Raw genomic sequence first — 16,920 nt, 5'->3', positions numbered from 1 at the left:
TACTAGTCATTACTAGTCATGACGTTAATATATTATCTCCAGTATCAGAGGCAGTTGCTGCGGGGCATGAGCAGGAGGGTGCTATTGCATCCATGTCCTGCTTGTAGGATTCTCAGAGGCATCTGGTTGGCCACTGTGGGAATAGAATGCTGGATTAGATAGGCCTGATCCAGCACAGTTCTTATATTCTTAAGTCTGTTGTGTAGACCTAGATGTTTCCGGTAGCCATGAATGGTGGCATGGCTCATCGCATGATTCTGCAGACAGTTTTGCTGCCTACAATGTGAAATAGTAACCTTGTAGAAGCTTTTGCAGCCAGCCGCCATGTGGCTGGCTTGAATACTGTGTAGATTGGTCCCTACACAGCCATTTTGAGATAGTGGCTGAGGGAAAGCAATCAAAGCTCATATTTTGGGGGTTGCTGGGAAATGGACAGCAGCTAGTCATGTGAACATACCCGGATAGATCTAATAGAACATAATAATCAGACCAAGGGTCCATCTAGTCCAGCATTCTGTTCACACAGTGGCCAACCAGCTGTCGATTGGGAACCCACACGCAGGGGTTGAACCCAACAGCACCCTCCCACCCATGTTCCCAGCTGGTGTACATAGGCTCACTGCCTCTGGTACTGGAGGTAGCACATAGCCATCAGGACTAGTAGCCATCTCTTATTTCTCTTATTTTCCATGACATAGCAAACTGTGCTTTTGTCTTAAGAGCACTCAAGTGGCTGATCACTAAATCAAAATCAACCCCCTTGTGGTCATGTGGATCGAGGGGTACACAACCCAAATCACCATGAGGGCCACATTTATATTTTTATTCATTCAAGAGAGGCACACTGCTGCTTCAAAAGTGGAAATGCATTTTTGCAACATTTCAGACTTACATTTTCTTTTATACTCTATTCTCTGTTAACCCACCTTTTTGATTCTGCACACCCATATGTCTCTGTACCTCCATCTATTTTACAACTCACCAAAAACTTTCATCTCTTCTGGCCCTCCTACCACCTTACTGTAACTCCAGTTTGCTGAACTTCATAGTACAGAACACAAGGCTTTCACTCTTCCAACAATTCACACACTGTGAAAGGGAGTCTCAGATACAAACAGACCATGTAGCATGGCTGAGAAGATGCAACAGGATGGAAAACACGGTACCAACTCTACCTTGTTTCTCTGAATCTAGGGAGAGAAGGTGCAGCATTGTCCTCATTTCCATTCCAACAATTGATGGGCCATGGTTTGAAGTTGGCTTGTTCCAGACAAACCATAGTTAAGATTAACCACAGTTACTCAAGGTAGGACAAAATGCCAAGCTTTGGTTAATCAAAAATGGAAGTGAACCCTTCCCATTTCCGTCCCATGGCTGTGCTGGAGGGGAGGGGGGAGCCCAAGCCTCACTGTGACTTGTTCTCATCACAGGAAGGCTGGCTTGTGACATCTGAACCAGATCAATGAGAACTGTGACATGAAAAAACTGACTGTAGCTTGTCTGGAGAAGCCCTTTCTTTGCCTAATATTGAAATTAATACAAATATCTCCACCTTGATTGCTGCAGCATAAGAGCGATAAAGGTGCACTTCTTAAAATGGAATTAAATGTGTTGGTTTTATTCCACTGGAAAATCTTTGCTGAAGCCCCTTTTAATGAGGAGGCCTCCTCCCAAAGGCTACTGTATGAATGATGGTTGTATTTTTTGTCAAAGTAACTAGGAAAGCTTTTGCACATTTGGCCAGTTGTATCCTGTTTCCTGGACACCTGCCAGATTGAGGAGAAACGGAAATGTAGTGGATTGCAGTTTTCTGTTGATTGGTTGGTTGGTTGCAACAGGCTGAATAAACAGGAGTTGCCTTGAGGTAGGCTCTAGATTCCCCTTCTGAAATCACACAAACCTTTCTTTAACATTGTAGATTCTTGTTTAAAGCACACACTAAGGTGTGCTTAATGATGTTGCCGGGGTCTTTTGTGCTCTCAGTGTCTTTTGAAAAAGAATTGGTCTCAAAGTCTTCAAAAAGTTTGTTGAAATGGAAACACATTTTCTGATCAACCCAAATTCAAAATATGTGTGTATATCCTGCCCTAGTTTCAAGATTACTTGCATTTCACTCACTGCCATTGTGTGAAAATATCTGTACAAACTCATATCCTTACTCTCCCTCTCCCTCCCTCATCTCCTCCATGATCATTAGGATATCTATTTGCTCTGATAAATTATGAAGGCAATTTAAACAGCATTCTGAACCAACCAGTTTTTTGTATCACCATCGAGAGCCACTTCTGCCCAACCCAGAAACTCTCACCTGCCTTTAACCCCCATTCCTAACCCCTGTGTTGATTGTCCAGTGCCCTCTGCCACTGAGCTGACTCTCTCCTTCCAAAACAAAATAATGGCATCCCACTGTAAGCTTTCTTCACATGGAGCTTTTTTCCTGTGTTCAGATTGGTCCTCCATGGAAGTTTGCGGGCTCTTTACATGATGCCATGAACCTCCAAGGTGTCACCTGCACTTAATGCCTTTTGTTCTGTTTTTAAATAGATCGCAGATAATGAGCGATCAAATTACCCCGTTGTGTTCCGCTTCAGTTTCCTCCGTGAAAAGAGGAAAAGCGGCAAGAAGAGGAGCGAGAGCAATGAAAGATAATAGAAGACTCAGATACAGGGAGAAGGAAGGGGAAAGGGGAGGGGGAAAAGGAAGCGGGTGTAAAAGGGAGTCGTCGTGATCCTGCATTTAAAACAGAAGCAGAAAGCCCTGTTTTAAATGCAGGATTTTAGGCTGGTGTAGAGATGCCCTTAGTTAGTTGTAAGAAGGAGGAAAAAAACCTACCCTTCTCTAGACGTAACTCAGGGCGGCTTATTGACACTACCCCCCCCCCCAACCCACTTGGCAACCTTGTATGATCAGCTACCAGCTTATATTGATAAGCTTCTATGGGAGGAAAGGGAATCAGTCTTACGTGGAAATGGTAGGCTTGAGGTCACTGAAGTGTGAAATCTGGTCATTCTTTCTACAAGTAGTTAGAATTTTGGACTTTGATGGGGAGAGACTCTATTCATATCTCTGTTTATCACAAAGCTTACTGGTGAACTTGAGTATGTCTTCCTCAGGCTAACCTCCCTCACAGAGTTGTTGTGAGGATAAAGGAGAAAGGCGCCTCTTGAATTTAAATAAAATTGTATCGTGTTCTTTGTTCTCACAAGAACGCTGTGAGGGAGGTTAGGCTGAGAGAGTGATTTGCCCAACGTCCTCAGTAATATTTGTGGTGAGCAGGGATATGAACCCAATTCTCTCTTGTCTTAAGTCCAGCAAAGAAAATGGCTTTGAATTGCATTTTAGGCATATACCTAGTTCTGAGCACCAGAACTAATCAGCTTCAGTTTAGCTGGTGACATGCATATTTTTTTTTAAAGGGAGGGATAGATTGCCATTTGATCATAGAAACAATGACTGTAAAATGGTAAGGGTTAGGGTTTGAAGGAGGAGATATTAACACCACAATATCAGCTGAGAAGAAATATGAACTTTCCCCTGAGTGATGGTAACATGCTGTAGCTCGTCATGGGTTATTTAACCCATGACAAGCTGCAGCACCACAATTTGAAATATTCAACCCCCACTCAGGGGTTGTCGTGTCATATGAACCCTCCAAGCATGGGTTATATGAGGGTAAAATAACCCTAAAACAGACCTTGGATTAACTCTTGCATGACCCACCCTCGCTGGGTTCGCATGACATAACTCCTGAGCGGGAGTTGCACATTCAAAATGGTGGCTTCACACAACACAACCTCACTGTGGTTTAAATAACCCACGGTGGGCTGACATGTCAAGTGAACAGGCCCAGGGAGTGTTTTAACAATACACAAGCTCTGACTTCAGCTTGCAAAGGATACATTTCAAAAAATGACTATTTTTTTGTCCTGATGTACAAGCCATTCGGAACATTTATACTGGTGACAAGTCCAAATGTTAACACCGAGCAGAATTTATTGAAGATGAACAGAACAGTAGATTTGTAAATTTTTCAACTACTTTTCCCCCTTCCCCACCCGCAGTTCCTCTGGAAACGAAGTGTTTGTCCTATTGACGTATCACTTCATGTATCTCAAACTGGAACATGATTTACATTTTTATTTATGCTTTCTAAATGCAATAAAACTTACTTTGTACAAACATTCCCATTGTATTTTTCCCAAATGGCATTCTGTAATCTGTACTAGCATCTTCAGATCTCAGCGAAGGCATTAAAGCAAACAAGGAAGCAACTAAGTTAGCTGAAAATGATCTTTTACTCGTGTTGGCATTCAGGTATTACCAGGTGTTCAGAATTTTCTTATCTCTTGCCTAAATAAAAGGTCTAGTGTCATAAGCATTAGCAGTTAACAGAAATTGTACCATATAGGAACAAAGACTTACTACAAAATAAATGTTTGAAGAGAGTGCACAAAAAAGATAAATGGGTAACTCTGTTTCAAAGCTGTTTCTGTTCTGGTGCTCAGTGCCTGGGTGTCTTGGAGAGTATTCTTGTGCAGGAATACACATACATAAATCATACAATACCCTGACTCAGACAGAATGGGAAATCATGGTTTCCTGTTTTGTGAACAAGATGTGGTGAGCCGTGGGCTTGTTCTCCTCCCTCCCTCCTTTTTCATGCCCACAAGGACGAGATTGGAAGCTTTCACTAACAGTAAGTTCCATGTGATTCCAAACTCAGGGAACTGTGGTTTGTTTAAACTATGTTCAATAAGAACACACAAGGATCAAACTTGTGGTATAGAGGAAAATGGGGCAAGGAATAGTAGGATTAAATGCAGGAAGAAATAAGAAATCTCCTGTTACTTAGAATACTTGGTAAGTGGAGTAGCACAACACAAATATGGTGGATATTGTAGTCTTCATTGAATTTTTTCAGAGTTGGTAGCTTTTAGGCATGAAACTCTTGCCTTTGTGCTGGACTAGATGTGATTATCTTGGCTCAAGACCTTTATCCTAGTGCCCAACACCTTTTCAAGAGTGGCTTCTTGCCAAAGCAGTTTCAGGCTACCATATGTAGTGCGAACTTATAGCAGTATGTTAAAACCTATAATGTAGTGGTGACTGTGGCTTGATGAATGTTATTTAAATGTTGCTTGTAAATGTAGACTGATAACACCATTCATTATAGTTCCTTAAAAACGCATGTGTCAAGTGAGTGCTAATAAATATGAAGCATAAATGTGGTATAATCTAATTCGGAGCATGTCAGTTGCTTGAATGTTTTGATGCACTGATGATTTAATCTATTAGACAAAAAGAAATATGCTGTATTTTGTAGTCCATTATTATTACTGCAATCTTTTCCAGACGGCTGGCTGGCAATGACCTTGCTTTTATTCATCCAAAGGCCTTGTCTGGGTTGAAGGAACTCAAAGTTCTGTAAGTAATCAAATTTCAGAGCTTCACAGGACAACCCTCCACTTTCTTGTTCAGTCAGCATATTCACTGATAGAATTAGCAGAATTGTGTGTTTTGTTCTAGTTTTCCAGACAGCACAGAGCCAGTAATGTGAAAAACTCTTATTACCTAGTCACTTTTTCATAATTCTGATGTAACATTAACCTTTCAGGTGCTGGAGGAAAAAGAGAAGATCATTTTAACTTGGTTTAAATGCTTATTGCTGCATTTAATTGGAGGTCAGAGTTTGATTCCAATGGGCTATGCACCCAGGTACAGAGCACTGTAGTGTCAATTTGAATTAGAACTATGTGGAAGCTGCTTTGTAGCAAGCTATTTGGATGCAATAGTTTGCAGTGCTGTTCCTGTGGTGTTTTTTTTAATCATGGCACCCCAAAATTGTAACCTACCCTGAAGATTTGTGATGGCAAGCTGAAAATCAACAGAAACCATTCACAAACCACTTCCTTTATAGGTCAGCTTCCACATGATTCTGTCTCAAGTGGTCACCACAAATTAATCCAGTGTTCTGCGCATGCAAAGGAATACTTCTCATGTGCCTCACAGCTTGTGATTGTGAGCAAGGGTACAAATGTTTTGAGATGAAGAAATAATCACTAGACTACAGGTTGTGCTTCTCTCTGCCCTTAAAGTCATATTTTCTTTGTGACTTATTGGAATAGGGGAACTAGAGATATAAGGACATTACATGGTTCAAGGAGGATATGAGAGTGTTTCTCACTAGACAGGCCCAAGTTATATTGCACATGCGTCATTTAGTTCAAAATTCCAGAATGTGGAAGGAGATGCACGCAAGAGGTATAGCAAGAACAAACTGTACTGAATCTGAGTGTTGGTTGAAACAATTGCCCAAATCTGTTTACGCTGTTGATGTTCTTTTTTCTTTTATTTTTACAGTACTCTGCAGAACAATCAGTTGAAAACTGTTCCTAATGAGGCCATCAGGGGACTTGGTGGGCTGCAGTCCTTGTAAGTTTTCTTATGAGTTATTGCCTGCCTTTGCATTGGCCTGCTTTCCTATTTTATTTCTCTACAAACATACTTTGCATTCAGGAAACCACTGAAATTGTAATGCTAACAGTTCATACAACACTGTTTGTGACTCTAATATAATTATTCTAAATACATCTGGAACAATATTGCCTGCACTATTTGCAATTGCAAAACTTTCTTAAACTGAAGTATAACAGAAAAGCTTCATGGTATGCGAATGTCACACTAGGAAAGTGTATCACAACAGAGGTGCCACTGGGACTAGGAACTGAACTTAGAACATATCCTGCCATATTTCTGGCTATCTTGTGTGTGTGTGTGTGTGTTAGGTACAGAGTGTGTGTGGTCTTTATTAACCCAAGGTGGTAAACATTTTTTCTTACGTGCCATTCTCAACCCAATTCTGATCCTTTCAGAACAGGGAAGATTCTTAAGAACAATTCCTTCCTGATTTTAAAGGGTCACTATAGAAGCACCAGACTAAACCACTTCATAAAATGCCCTTGAAATATCTGCAGTTGTTTTGGGAGAATGTTATGAGGATAATAATTCATGTTAAGCCTTTTGACCTATAAGAAAAAGCCCTCCAGTACATTTGTTGATTCAGAATGGAGCTTATAATTGCTCTCAAGTCCACACACTCTACGTTTTGTCAATCAGGTGGAACTGTTTTTACAAATGAAATTTGTTTTTATTTAATTTTACAAATGAAATTTGTTTTTATTTAACACCACTGCAGCCCTCCTCCCACCCAAATTGATACCTTAGTTTAGGGCTTGCTGTATTGACAAAATTATGGTTGAAGGGCAAAGGTAAGTTCCATCGTGTGTGTATTCTTTAGCATTTCATGTAATTTGTTAACTTGCATTTATTAGAATTCTGGCTATGGGATAAAATCAACACAACATATACTGAGAAATTTATTAGGACAAGTAGTCATTTAAAGGTGGCTACCAGTTTTATGAAAGATGCTGAAGAAACTTGCTTTGGCAAGTTTGCAAGTTCAACATTTGGAAATAAGGGCTGAAAACACCTCCTTGTATGCTGTTGCTGTTCAAACTTGGTGCACAGTTGGTAACTGTCAGTAACTGCTCTTGCTATGGATCTTACTTATTTATTATTTATTATTAATGTTTATATGCCATCTTATCTGCTAAAAAACCCCATCAAGTCGGCATACCATGGAAAACAAAAAAACCTTAAAACAATAAAAACAGGAACAGTAAATACCATTAAAATTTTAAAAGGCTAATGTGAAAAGATGAGTCTTCACACCTTCTCTAAAGGCTACGAGAGTGGGGGCCAGTCTAGTTTTTGACGGAACGCGTTCCATAGAGCAAGGAATGAGATTGGAACGAGGGGAGGAGGCACTCTCTATTTACCTGGAAGAAAGCTGTTAAGGGCTTTATATCCATCGTGATAACCAGCACCTTGTATTGTGAATAAAAAATGCTGGCCAGTGAGTGCAGACGATGGAGAAGTAATGTGAATTTGCACCTGGTGATCCTACTCTGCAGTTAGGCTTGTTGTTCTGTACTAGCTGAAGCTGCTGAACAGCCAACATGGGTAGCATAGAGTAAATTACAGAAATAAATTATGACATTCCCCAGAGCCATGCTCCCAAGGAGAGACCAAACATTCAGGCAGCTGTGTTGATCCATATCAACTAGGGATGTTGGAGAAATTCAAGAGAGATTAAAATGAGCTCAGACTTCTAAGAATCTGACCTGCAGAATCTGCTGCGGAGCGACCCCCTCAAGCCCTGCAGAGTCCGTGGACTTTTGGATGATTTTTTTACTTTCCCGAAATGTACACATACAAATCTGTAGAAAAATACTTAAGCTTCTGCTGAGGAAACGTAGAATGGAATAGGGGAGAATACGCTAAATGTTACGTACTGGGGTAAATTATGTAAATACTTACATAAATGCTTACATAAATATTTATGTAATTATTTCCATATTTTTCCACATGATGAAAAAAAATATTCGCATCCGTCTGTGGGCGGATGACGGAACGAAAGGCACCTGACAATCCGCAAAACACAGACAGAGTGGATTTTACACAGTCCATATTATCAACAAACCAGTTCTAGCAGTTTTCATCTCCAGCAGGAGCAGGTATTTTGTGAAGCTAATGGCTCTTAATTGCCCATTCAAGACTAAGCCACCCCAAAGTACTTCCCACTATAACAGAGAACAATATATTCTTGTTGGGGAAATTCACCCCCCCCCCCATACCGTGAGAATTGCAGCTAAGCTCAGGGTGCACATGGAATTCTGAGAGTGGTGGCAAATGATGTCAGTGTCCTGCTAATAGAAAGGTGCTTGCACTGTGTCCCTGTGAAAGCTGGCTCCTCTACACCATTGCAGAAGTCTATATTCAACTGATGGTCAGAGGGTTTTCATTTGGCAAAAAATGTCTCAGCAACATGATCCTGTGTGGTTTGTGCTTGGAGAGCTTTCGGAGGTTGTCAAATGCAGAGCCTGTAAGACTAGCCTAAAAAGAGCATAAAATGGTTTGATGAGACTATACTATGGTATTAATAGAAACTGACCTTTTGAGTAAGGATTCGTTGCAATGAAAAATGCTTTGAAGGTCTTTGAGGTGTGGAATCTTAAAGCAGATAATGGTTAACATGTAAAATACTCTAAAATATTGTGCGCTCTCTCTCTCTTAAAAAGATTTATTTAGCTGTCATCTCAGTCCAGAATTTTCAAGTTTAAACACTACTTAGCTGATTTTCTGAAAGTATTCCCAACTATATGGAAAGGATGCTTTAGGGGGATTTTTTCTTGGTGACAAAACACCTCTCTCCTTCTCAGAATTTCTTGACTTATTACTAAGGATAGTTTGGTTTGCTTCCTTGTAACGCTTGATTGACTGAAGTGAAGGTTGTCCATAAAGTCTGGTAATTTTATTGTTAAACTGTCAAGTCAGTTTTAACTTATATTTAAGTTTCTATTATAAATGCTTTATGACTGTTCATATTAGCACTACTGCTGGCCAGTAGGAGTTTAACAATACAATAGTCCTTAAAAATATCTATCTACCTATCTACACTGGTTGTTTTCTGGTTTTTTTTTTTCTGAAGGAAGCTAGAAGGCATTGTCCTGTAAACAGTGCAATTTAAAAAAAATGAAAGGCTAAAAAATCTGTTTTTAGTACCATGGCATTATCTGAAAGGAGGAGTATTCACATTATCAGATGCCATAGAACTTCAGGTGGGCAGGGCAGAGGGAGGAGAGATGATACAAGGCTTTAAAGCAGGCTGCTAACAGGAAAGTTTAACTAATAATTTGTTATCTGTTAAAGTCCAGTGTTTCAAACAGGATGGGTTTATTCTAACAATTTTGTCTTGCCAAGCCAGCCTACCAACAGCTCTCACGGCAGCTAATCCACCAGGCTTTTCCTCCGCACTTGTTTTCAAATGTGGATTACTCAGCCCGAATTTGATGTAGAGAAATTGAAGCAAATTTATTCAGTGAAGAACTGGAAGTACAAATCGTGGAGGATAATGTCAGGGCTGGGCAATATTGGCCTTCATACTAAAAGCATCTGTCATAAATGTCATGACTTGTGGAATTTAGGCACATGTATTTCCTTCACAGGAAGGACCCTTCACAGATCACATTTTATAAAGAGTTTTGAGGCAGGTGTGATTCAGTCTTACTGAAGAAGATTGAATTAATTGCCTTCCAACAATTAAACCAGAGTAGCCTTTCTGATTTCAGTGACAAGTGAAGGAAGGATTAACACATCCCAAATGCCTGGAAAGAATTTACGGCCAAATTAAATGTTTATGATTAGTTATTTCACAAGCATCATACACATTTGTGTGGGGGCCAAGTTAGATCTGTTTACATAATTAATTATTGAATATTTAGTCCTTTGTGGCTTAAAACATATTTTTGGGATACCAAGTGGACCGCAGATGTGGATGTTTTTACTTCATGAAGCTGTCGTGATCAGCCACCAGATGTAGTAGTGTTTGCATGTATGAAATGAGCTTTTTTACGCTGTGGGAAGGCATGCTATGCTGCAAGTTGGTAACGTGCTTATAAACTCAGAGTGGATTTGTTGTCCTTCTCATAATGCAATTTCTGTTGTATCCAGCCTTATCAGTGCTTCCCTCTTAAATCTAATAGTTACTTTGCAGTCATTGGAGTGATTTCCCTTGTGGTTTTTGAAGTAGCACTTAGAAAGAACAAAGTTCACTCCAGACTTCAGTTGTTCCAAAGCGGTTTATCTCAAATGTACACTCTGAGATGACTGCTTATGTCAATATCAAGCATTTCGCCACTAGAATAATGCTGTTGGGTTTCTTAAGCTGTGCAAATACAGTAGTGATGAAGCAACCAAAGAGAATAGTGAGATATTAAATCTCAGTCCACAACACAACAGTGAGCAGAACAGTGTGTTGAGAACTGTGTGTCATGTGCAATCGAAATCAGTGGTGCAGCTAGGGCTGGATCTTGGGGCTGAAGCCCAGGGTCTCGAAGCCCAGGGGACCCCCAAAACAACTACCCAGAGACCAGAGAGATGGAGGGGCAGGGGCAAACAGGCTCAGCATCAGCAGCATGGGCATGCTGGAGGCTGCTGGGGCTGATGCTGGTTGCTATAGTACCCTTTCTTGTTTGTAAAACCGTTTTATAGCCCGGGCAGCCAGGCACGCATGTACACGGCGCAGGATGCCTATTTTATGATTTTTACTTTTAAACATGTATATTTTCTACAACCAAATGATATGTATTCCCCAGTAAATGTGTTTACTGTCAGGGCAGCAGAAGCAATCTCTCTCTCTCTCTCTCTCTCTCTCTCTCTCTCTCTCACTCATATTATTATTTAAATATATGTTGCTTCCCACAGCAAAAAGCACCCACAAAGTAACTTACACAAATAAATATAGAAATCCATAATTGATATAGCAGAAGAACACCAAAATAAATATAAATCATAATCAGCGGAATAATACAAATAAAAATGAACAGCATAAAGACATAATCTAAAAAAACAGCGAAATATGAAAAGTGTTCATCCACAATACACAATGCCCTGATTCACATGTAACGACAACCCAGAGTATGGGTTGTCATTGAATTGTGGGTTGTTTTTGAATCGTGGGTTGTTGGTACGTGCAAACCCAGCACTATGGTTTAACAATGGGTTGTTAACCATGAACAACTCAGTAAAAGAACCCATGGTTTGTTGCTGCGTTGTGAACTCTAGGTTGTTTGTAGTTCAACGACAACCCATGCTCAACCCGTATTCTGGGTTGTCATTTTGTGCGAACTAGGCCCAAATCTCTCCCCACACCCCCAGCCTAAAATCAGCTCACAACAATTCAGCCATAATTAATGCCCAAACACCTGAGACAATACGTGCATTGTTTGTTTATTTATTTATTTATTTATTTATTTCCACTAGTCATGACGATGCTATGATTTATGTGAGTTTAAAATGCAAAACTGTAGATGGTCAGATTTCTTTTTTGAAATCAGGGCTGGCAAACAGTTTTGTTTTGTTTTTGTTTTGCTTTAACATATTCAGAATGTAAAAGCAGCTGTAAAGCATGGAATGGCAGGGACTGGGAGAGAGAAGAGAAATCCTAGTTGTGTGCTTCACTGCTGAGGAAATTAAGTACAGGGTCAAAAATTGGCTAGCTGCACCACTGATCTAAATGCACACCCAGTTTTCCACCCAGCCACTCACCCCCACCTATTACACTCTGTGGCATTATTTACTTCTTCCTCGTGAACTTTGGAGACAGGAGTCACAGAGACTGTAGCGTCGCGCAAATGTGACGTGAATTGGTATTGAGTCATTATGTATGCATGCATCATTTTGTTCAGCTGTTTTATGATTTTAGTGAATCTTGATTCTTATCTGCTGCTGTTACTTATACTTGCTGCAGATCGGTTTTTAATACTGAGTTCCTCGTTTTAGTATTGACTGTCCAACTTTTATCAGAGTGTATCTTTTCATATGGCTGTATGCTGCTGTGGATACTGTGGACCAAAAGTGGCTTGTAAATTGTTCAAATAAATAAATACGAACTCCTCAGTATAGCTTTCATTTTGCCAGGAGCTGCTGTTGTAGCCTCCGCTATATTGACTGTGCTTTCCTGATGCATCACTCTTTGCTTTCATTGCATGTACTCTGGAGAGAAACTGACCCATTCTGGAAGTTCCTAAATATTGGTACATTCAAACTTAGTTTTATTTTTGTGCTTCTATAAAAGATATTTTGATGCCTGGTTTGTTCTTGTTCCCTTCACCTTTTTATATGTTTGAACTGATGGAGAGTGAGACCTGACAGGATAGTAAAAGTGAAAATGACAGTTTGCCAGCTGAACTTTAATTTCTTGGCTAGAATTTAAAATAGATCTCTTATAAGTGAATGCCCCCAGGGAATGCTGGAGCCTGGAGTACCCGATGAAAGGAATCTGCTCCATAAACTGTAATTTGAGGAACAACCGTATTCTTAATTGGTATTTGTAAAACTCCTATCATAACTATGAGGAAATACTATTTGTATAGTAATACTATAAAGCATTGGTAATCCTTAATCTAACTCCCCAGATTTAACAGCAATACTGGCTTCTATCAGTTATATGTTTCTTGCTTTACCAAATTAATACATTTTTATTTGGGCTGACTCCCATTGCAGTGTTTGTTTTTGAGATTGTTTGAAGTTGTTTTAGATGTATGTTTATTTTGTGTATATTGTCTGTTCATGTGTTTTTATGTAAATAGTTTTTAATCTCTATATATTGTATTTTTAATGTTTTTAATCTTTGTAAACTGCCCAGAGAGCTCCGGCTATTGGGCGGTATAGAAATGTAATAAATAAATAAATACATCCTATTACCTTAAATTTCAAAACAGATAAACAAAAGATATAAACCTTGTGCTGTTGGTTGAAACATGATGGTTTTTCTTTAAAGAACATATATTTGGAAAGTTCTTACTCCAGTGAAAAAATAATTGTTCTGTTCCTCACTGTGGTATTTATAAGAGTGGGAGGAGACTGAGGATGTTTTTAAGACATGTAGGTTGTTCTTATCACTAAACGTTTAATTTAACTGAATGTTCCAGCATCAACATATTAGTTAATATCATTTAGCATAAACGTACCCTCCTCTGACCACAGGGCGAAAGATATGCAGATGCCATGGCAAGGTTTTTAGCTGGCAAGGTTTGGATAATAATTCCTCCCTTTCTCTGAGAAGAAAAATCGCACAGCCAAAATCTGCCTTAGGCCAGCTCATTATGGGAATGGCCCAGATAGAATTATGTACCGTTTGTGGGTAATATAGCTTGTTCAAAGTTTTGGGGGTAGAAACTGGTGTACATGTTAACAGATTACTCACAATAGGATATTGGCCATGCATGCATTCTTGATTGAGTTGGCCATGCTTTAGTTTCTAGCCATGTTGAGTAGCATTTGAATAAAGGAAAGAGAAAGGTCTCTTCTTTTGTATGAATATACTGTTTTGCTGCTTTTCATTGCATCTTCAGTAGACTAAAAACAAACAAACCCTCTTTTTGCCATTAATTGGTTTTCTCCCTGTACTGTAATGCACCCAAACAAGGGGTTCTTGGGAGGCGTTGATAAAGCTTCTGGTTCCTAGTGGCTGAGCTGAAGTGATGCCTAGAATGTTCATAAACACTCAGACTGATGGAGAATGAAAATACGCAACTTGGAATGGCAGGAAACTGAGGAAAGAGTAGGTAACAGTAGGCAGGGTGTGTAGAAAGAGCTATCAGAGGCCTAAGAACATCAAAGAAGGCGAGAGAAGGAGAAACAAGAGTGCTGGGCAGCCAAGTAAACTGTTGGAACAAATGTGGCTGAAGGAAACAGCACCAGCTAGATCAACAGGAGGGAACCTCCAACCCATAGAGCCACACCAACCAGTGTATAAATGTGTAGATGTATGTCGAAGAGAGGCGTGGGTAGTGGGTACCAGCCATTTTTGCAAGCCGGTAATCTCTTCCCATTTAAAGTTCCAGTGTTTAGAAGCTTTTAGTATTAATCAGAACTGGATTAGATAAAAATACAAAGCTGGCATTAATAGCTCTAGAGCTTTGGAAAACTACTTCAGTTAAGAAGCATGCTAAATGCATTAGTTTTGCAAGATTTTTTGTTCTGTGAATTTTTTGTTCATTATGTATGTTCCATGCTGAGAGATTTTAAAAATAGAATTCTCCTAAAGTCATTGTGCACTCTAGCTAGAAAAAGGGAAGGATTTGGCTTTTAAAAAAAATATCAGCTGTTGCCCTGGGAAGGAGAAGATAAGAGAAGGGGAAGGAAGCACTGACTCCTCCTTTTTCTGGAATCTGCTAGAATAATATCTTCCAGACATTTTGGACTACAACCTCCATAATCTTTGACCATCGGGCATGCTGGCTGGGGCTTATGGGAATTGTAGTCCAAAATATCTAGAGGACACCAGGTTGCCTATGTTAGATCCTTTTCCATCAGTTGTAACAGAAGCCCATCAATTTGTACCAAAATCTATATTAGCAGTTGCTCCAGTGTAAGGAATGAAGAGGAAAGTCGCTTTAATTAATCAGCATAAGACTCACTTTGCTTAGCAAAACCTATTGAACTTTAAGGCATCGGGCAATAATAGAGTACTCTCAAATTTCAGCTGATTTGTTGTTGTTGTTGTTGCTTCTAATGGCTGTAACTTCCAAAATGTGGGATTCACATCTCATTGCTAACATTGATTATTGTTCTAATCAATGTTCTAATCAATTCTAATCTTGGTGGTCTAATCTTGAGTTCAGATTTGCACTTCTGCAACCCAGTAGGTGACAGGGTAAAGCAAACATTGACTGGGTTCGGACAACACATTGTGGCTCATCGTTGGTTATTTAACCCATGATAAGCTGCAGCACCCATGAGTACTAGGTTGCATATACAATCCCCACTGAGGAGTTGTCATGTCATGTGCGCCCAGCATGTGTGGGTTATGCAAGGATTGTTTAGCTCTTGCGTAAACCATACTTGCCGGTTTGCACGACACAACAATCCCCAGTGGGGGTTACATATTGAAGATGGCGGCTGCATGCACCACAGAATCACCATGGGTTAAATAACCCATGGGGCTTTCATGTTGTGTAAATAGCACCATTGTTCTGGATTTTCCAGGTGCAAAGTTCCACAATCCGTGCAAAATTAATCTACACCATAGATTTCGTTTGTGCTACACGTATATTGGTTTTATAAAAGCTAAACTATCGTGGTTTCTCCAAAGAACCCTGAGCACTGCAGTTTGCTGAAGGAGTGGCTGCATCTTACCTATGTCTTGATGTGACTAAGTTGTGGTTTTCCTACCTCTCTTTTCTTACCTCTGTTCCCCGTCATTGTGTGTTTTCTTACTCTAGAGGCCAAAGTTCTAAAAGAAGGTCATGGATTGAGTTGTATTAAATGTTATGGAGGGGGAGGGCCAATTTAGACATGTGGCTGCTGTTGTTTGTAGCAGCCACATGAATATAATCATATCTAGTTCTGGCTTGCATCTGCTGTGGTAGATGTGTCTGATAACTTAAGCTAGAAGTACATATTCAATGGCTGACCATGCACTGTTTTCAGGGCCAATGCAAGACCTCCTGCCACCGCCACACACCGCTGCCAGGGGTGAGATGGGGGAGCACAAGCCACAGTTGGTGCCCCTGCTGGTGGGTGGGAGGAGTGCAAGGCCCAACTGGGGGGTGGGGGAACATAAGCTGTCACCGTGTGCCCCTACCAGGGGTGGTGGAGCACAAGCTAGTGCCGCTGTCAGGAAGAGTGCAAGCTACGAGTTGCGCGACGCTACCGGGAGAGTGGGACCACAAGCTGCACACTACTGCCAGGGGGAGCATTAGCCGCCACCTGCCTTCCCTTCAGTATCTCACTCTGGGGGGGCCTTTTTCAGAGCGGGGCATTGGCGAGGAGGTGGCCCTGGAGATCATTGGTGCCACAGCAGCACAGGCAGTCTCCACCTCCGTATCAATGCCTCGCTCTGGAAAAGTACTCCTCAGAGCAAGGCATTTGGGCTAGGCAGGCTCTCTGGAGAGCTGCACGGGTGCTCTTTTGCTGCAGCCTTTGCTGCAGTAGGGGAGTGACTGCCCAGCTGTGCCATACTCAGAGTGAGTAAGTGGGGATATCAGGATCGGAAGCAGCAGTGGCAGGCGTGCAGAATCTGCCATCCTTCCCAACCTGCTGCCTGAGATGGGGGACTCAACCTGCCTCACGGGAGGACCAGCCCTGATTGTTTTCATTATGGATCCTACCACTCTTCCTCCATTATGTTTTCTTGCAACATGGTAAATATGTCCAGTACCCCAGTTAGGGACCAAGTGACTGGAAAAATGTTTTACTATGGGAAAGTAGGAGGCAGGGGAAGGATTAAGCACCTATCACACCACCATTTCTCCTTTACGTGTCTCTTCCTCACCCTGTCTCTTTGGATATCCA

At 40.7% G+C, this 16,920-nt stretch overlaps 1 protein-coding gene across 4 annotated transcripts in view; it reads left to right on the top strand.

The window, feature by feature from the left end:
* LGR4 (leucine rich repeat containing G protein-coupled receptor 4) overlaps positions 1–16,920 on the top strand; it is a 145,824-nt gene that overhangs the window by 90,237 nt on the left and 38,667 nt on the right. For all 4 annotated transcript variants that reach the window (XM_084852719.1, XM_084852690.1, XM_084852699.1 and 1 more), the window contains exons 3-4: positions 5,353–5,424; positions 6,361–6,432. In XM_084852719.1, the coding sequence (XP_084708845.1) occupies positions 5,353–5,424; positions 6,361–6,432 (144 nt within the window). The remainder of the gene's footprint in view (positions 1–5,352; positions 5,425–6,360; positions 6,433–16,920) is intronic.

The sequence above is a fragment of the Heloderma suspectum genome, chromosome 1, assembly GCF_057233095.1.
Source record: "Heloderma suspectum isolate Gila_16-S chromosome 1, 16-S_ref, whole genome shotgun sequence".
NCBI lineage: Eukaryota > Metazoa > Chordata > Lepidosauria > Squamata > Helodermatidae > Heloderma > Heloderma suspectum.
Note: the sequence above shows the minus strand (reverse complement) of the source record. Positions and strands in the feature narration are given on the sequence as shown.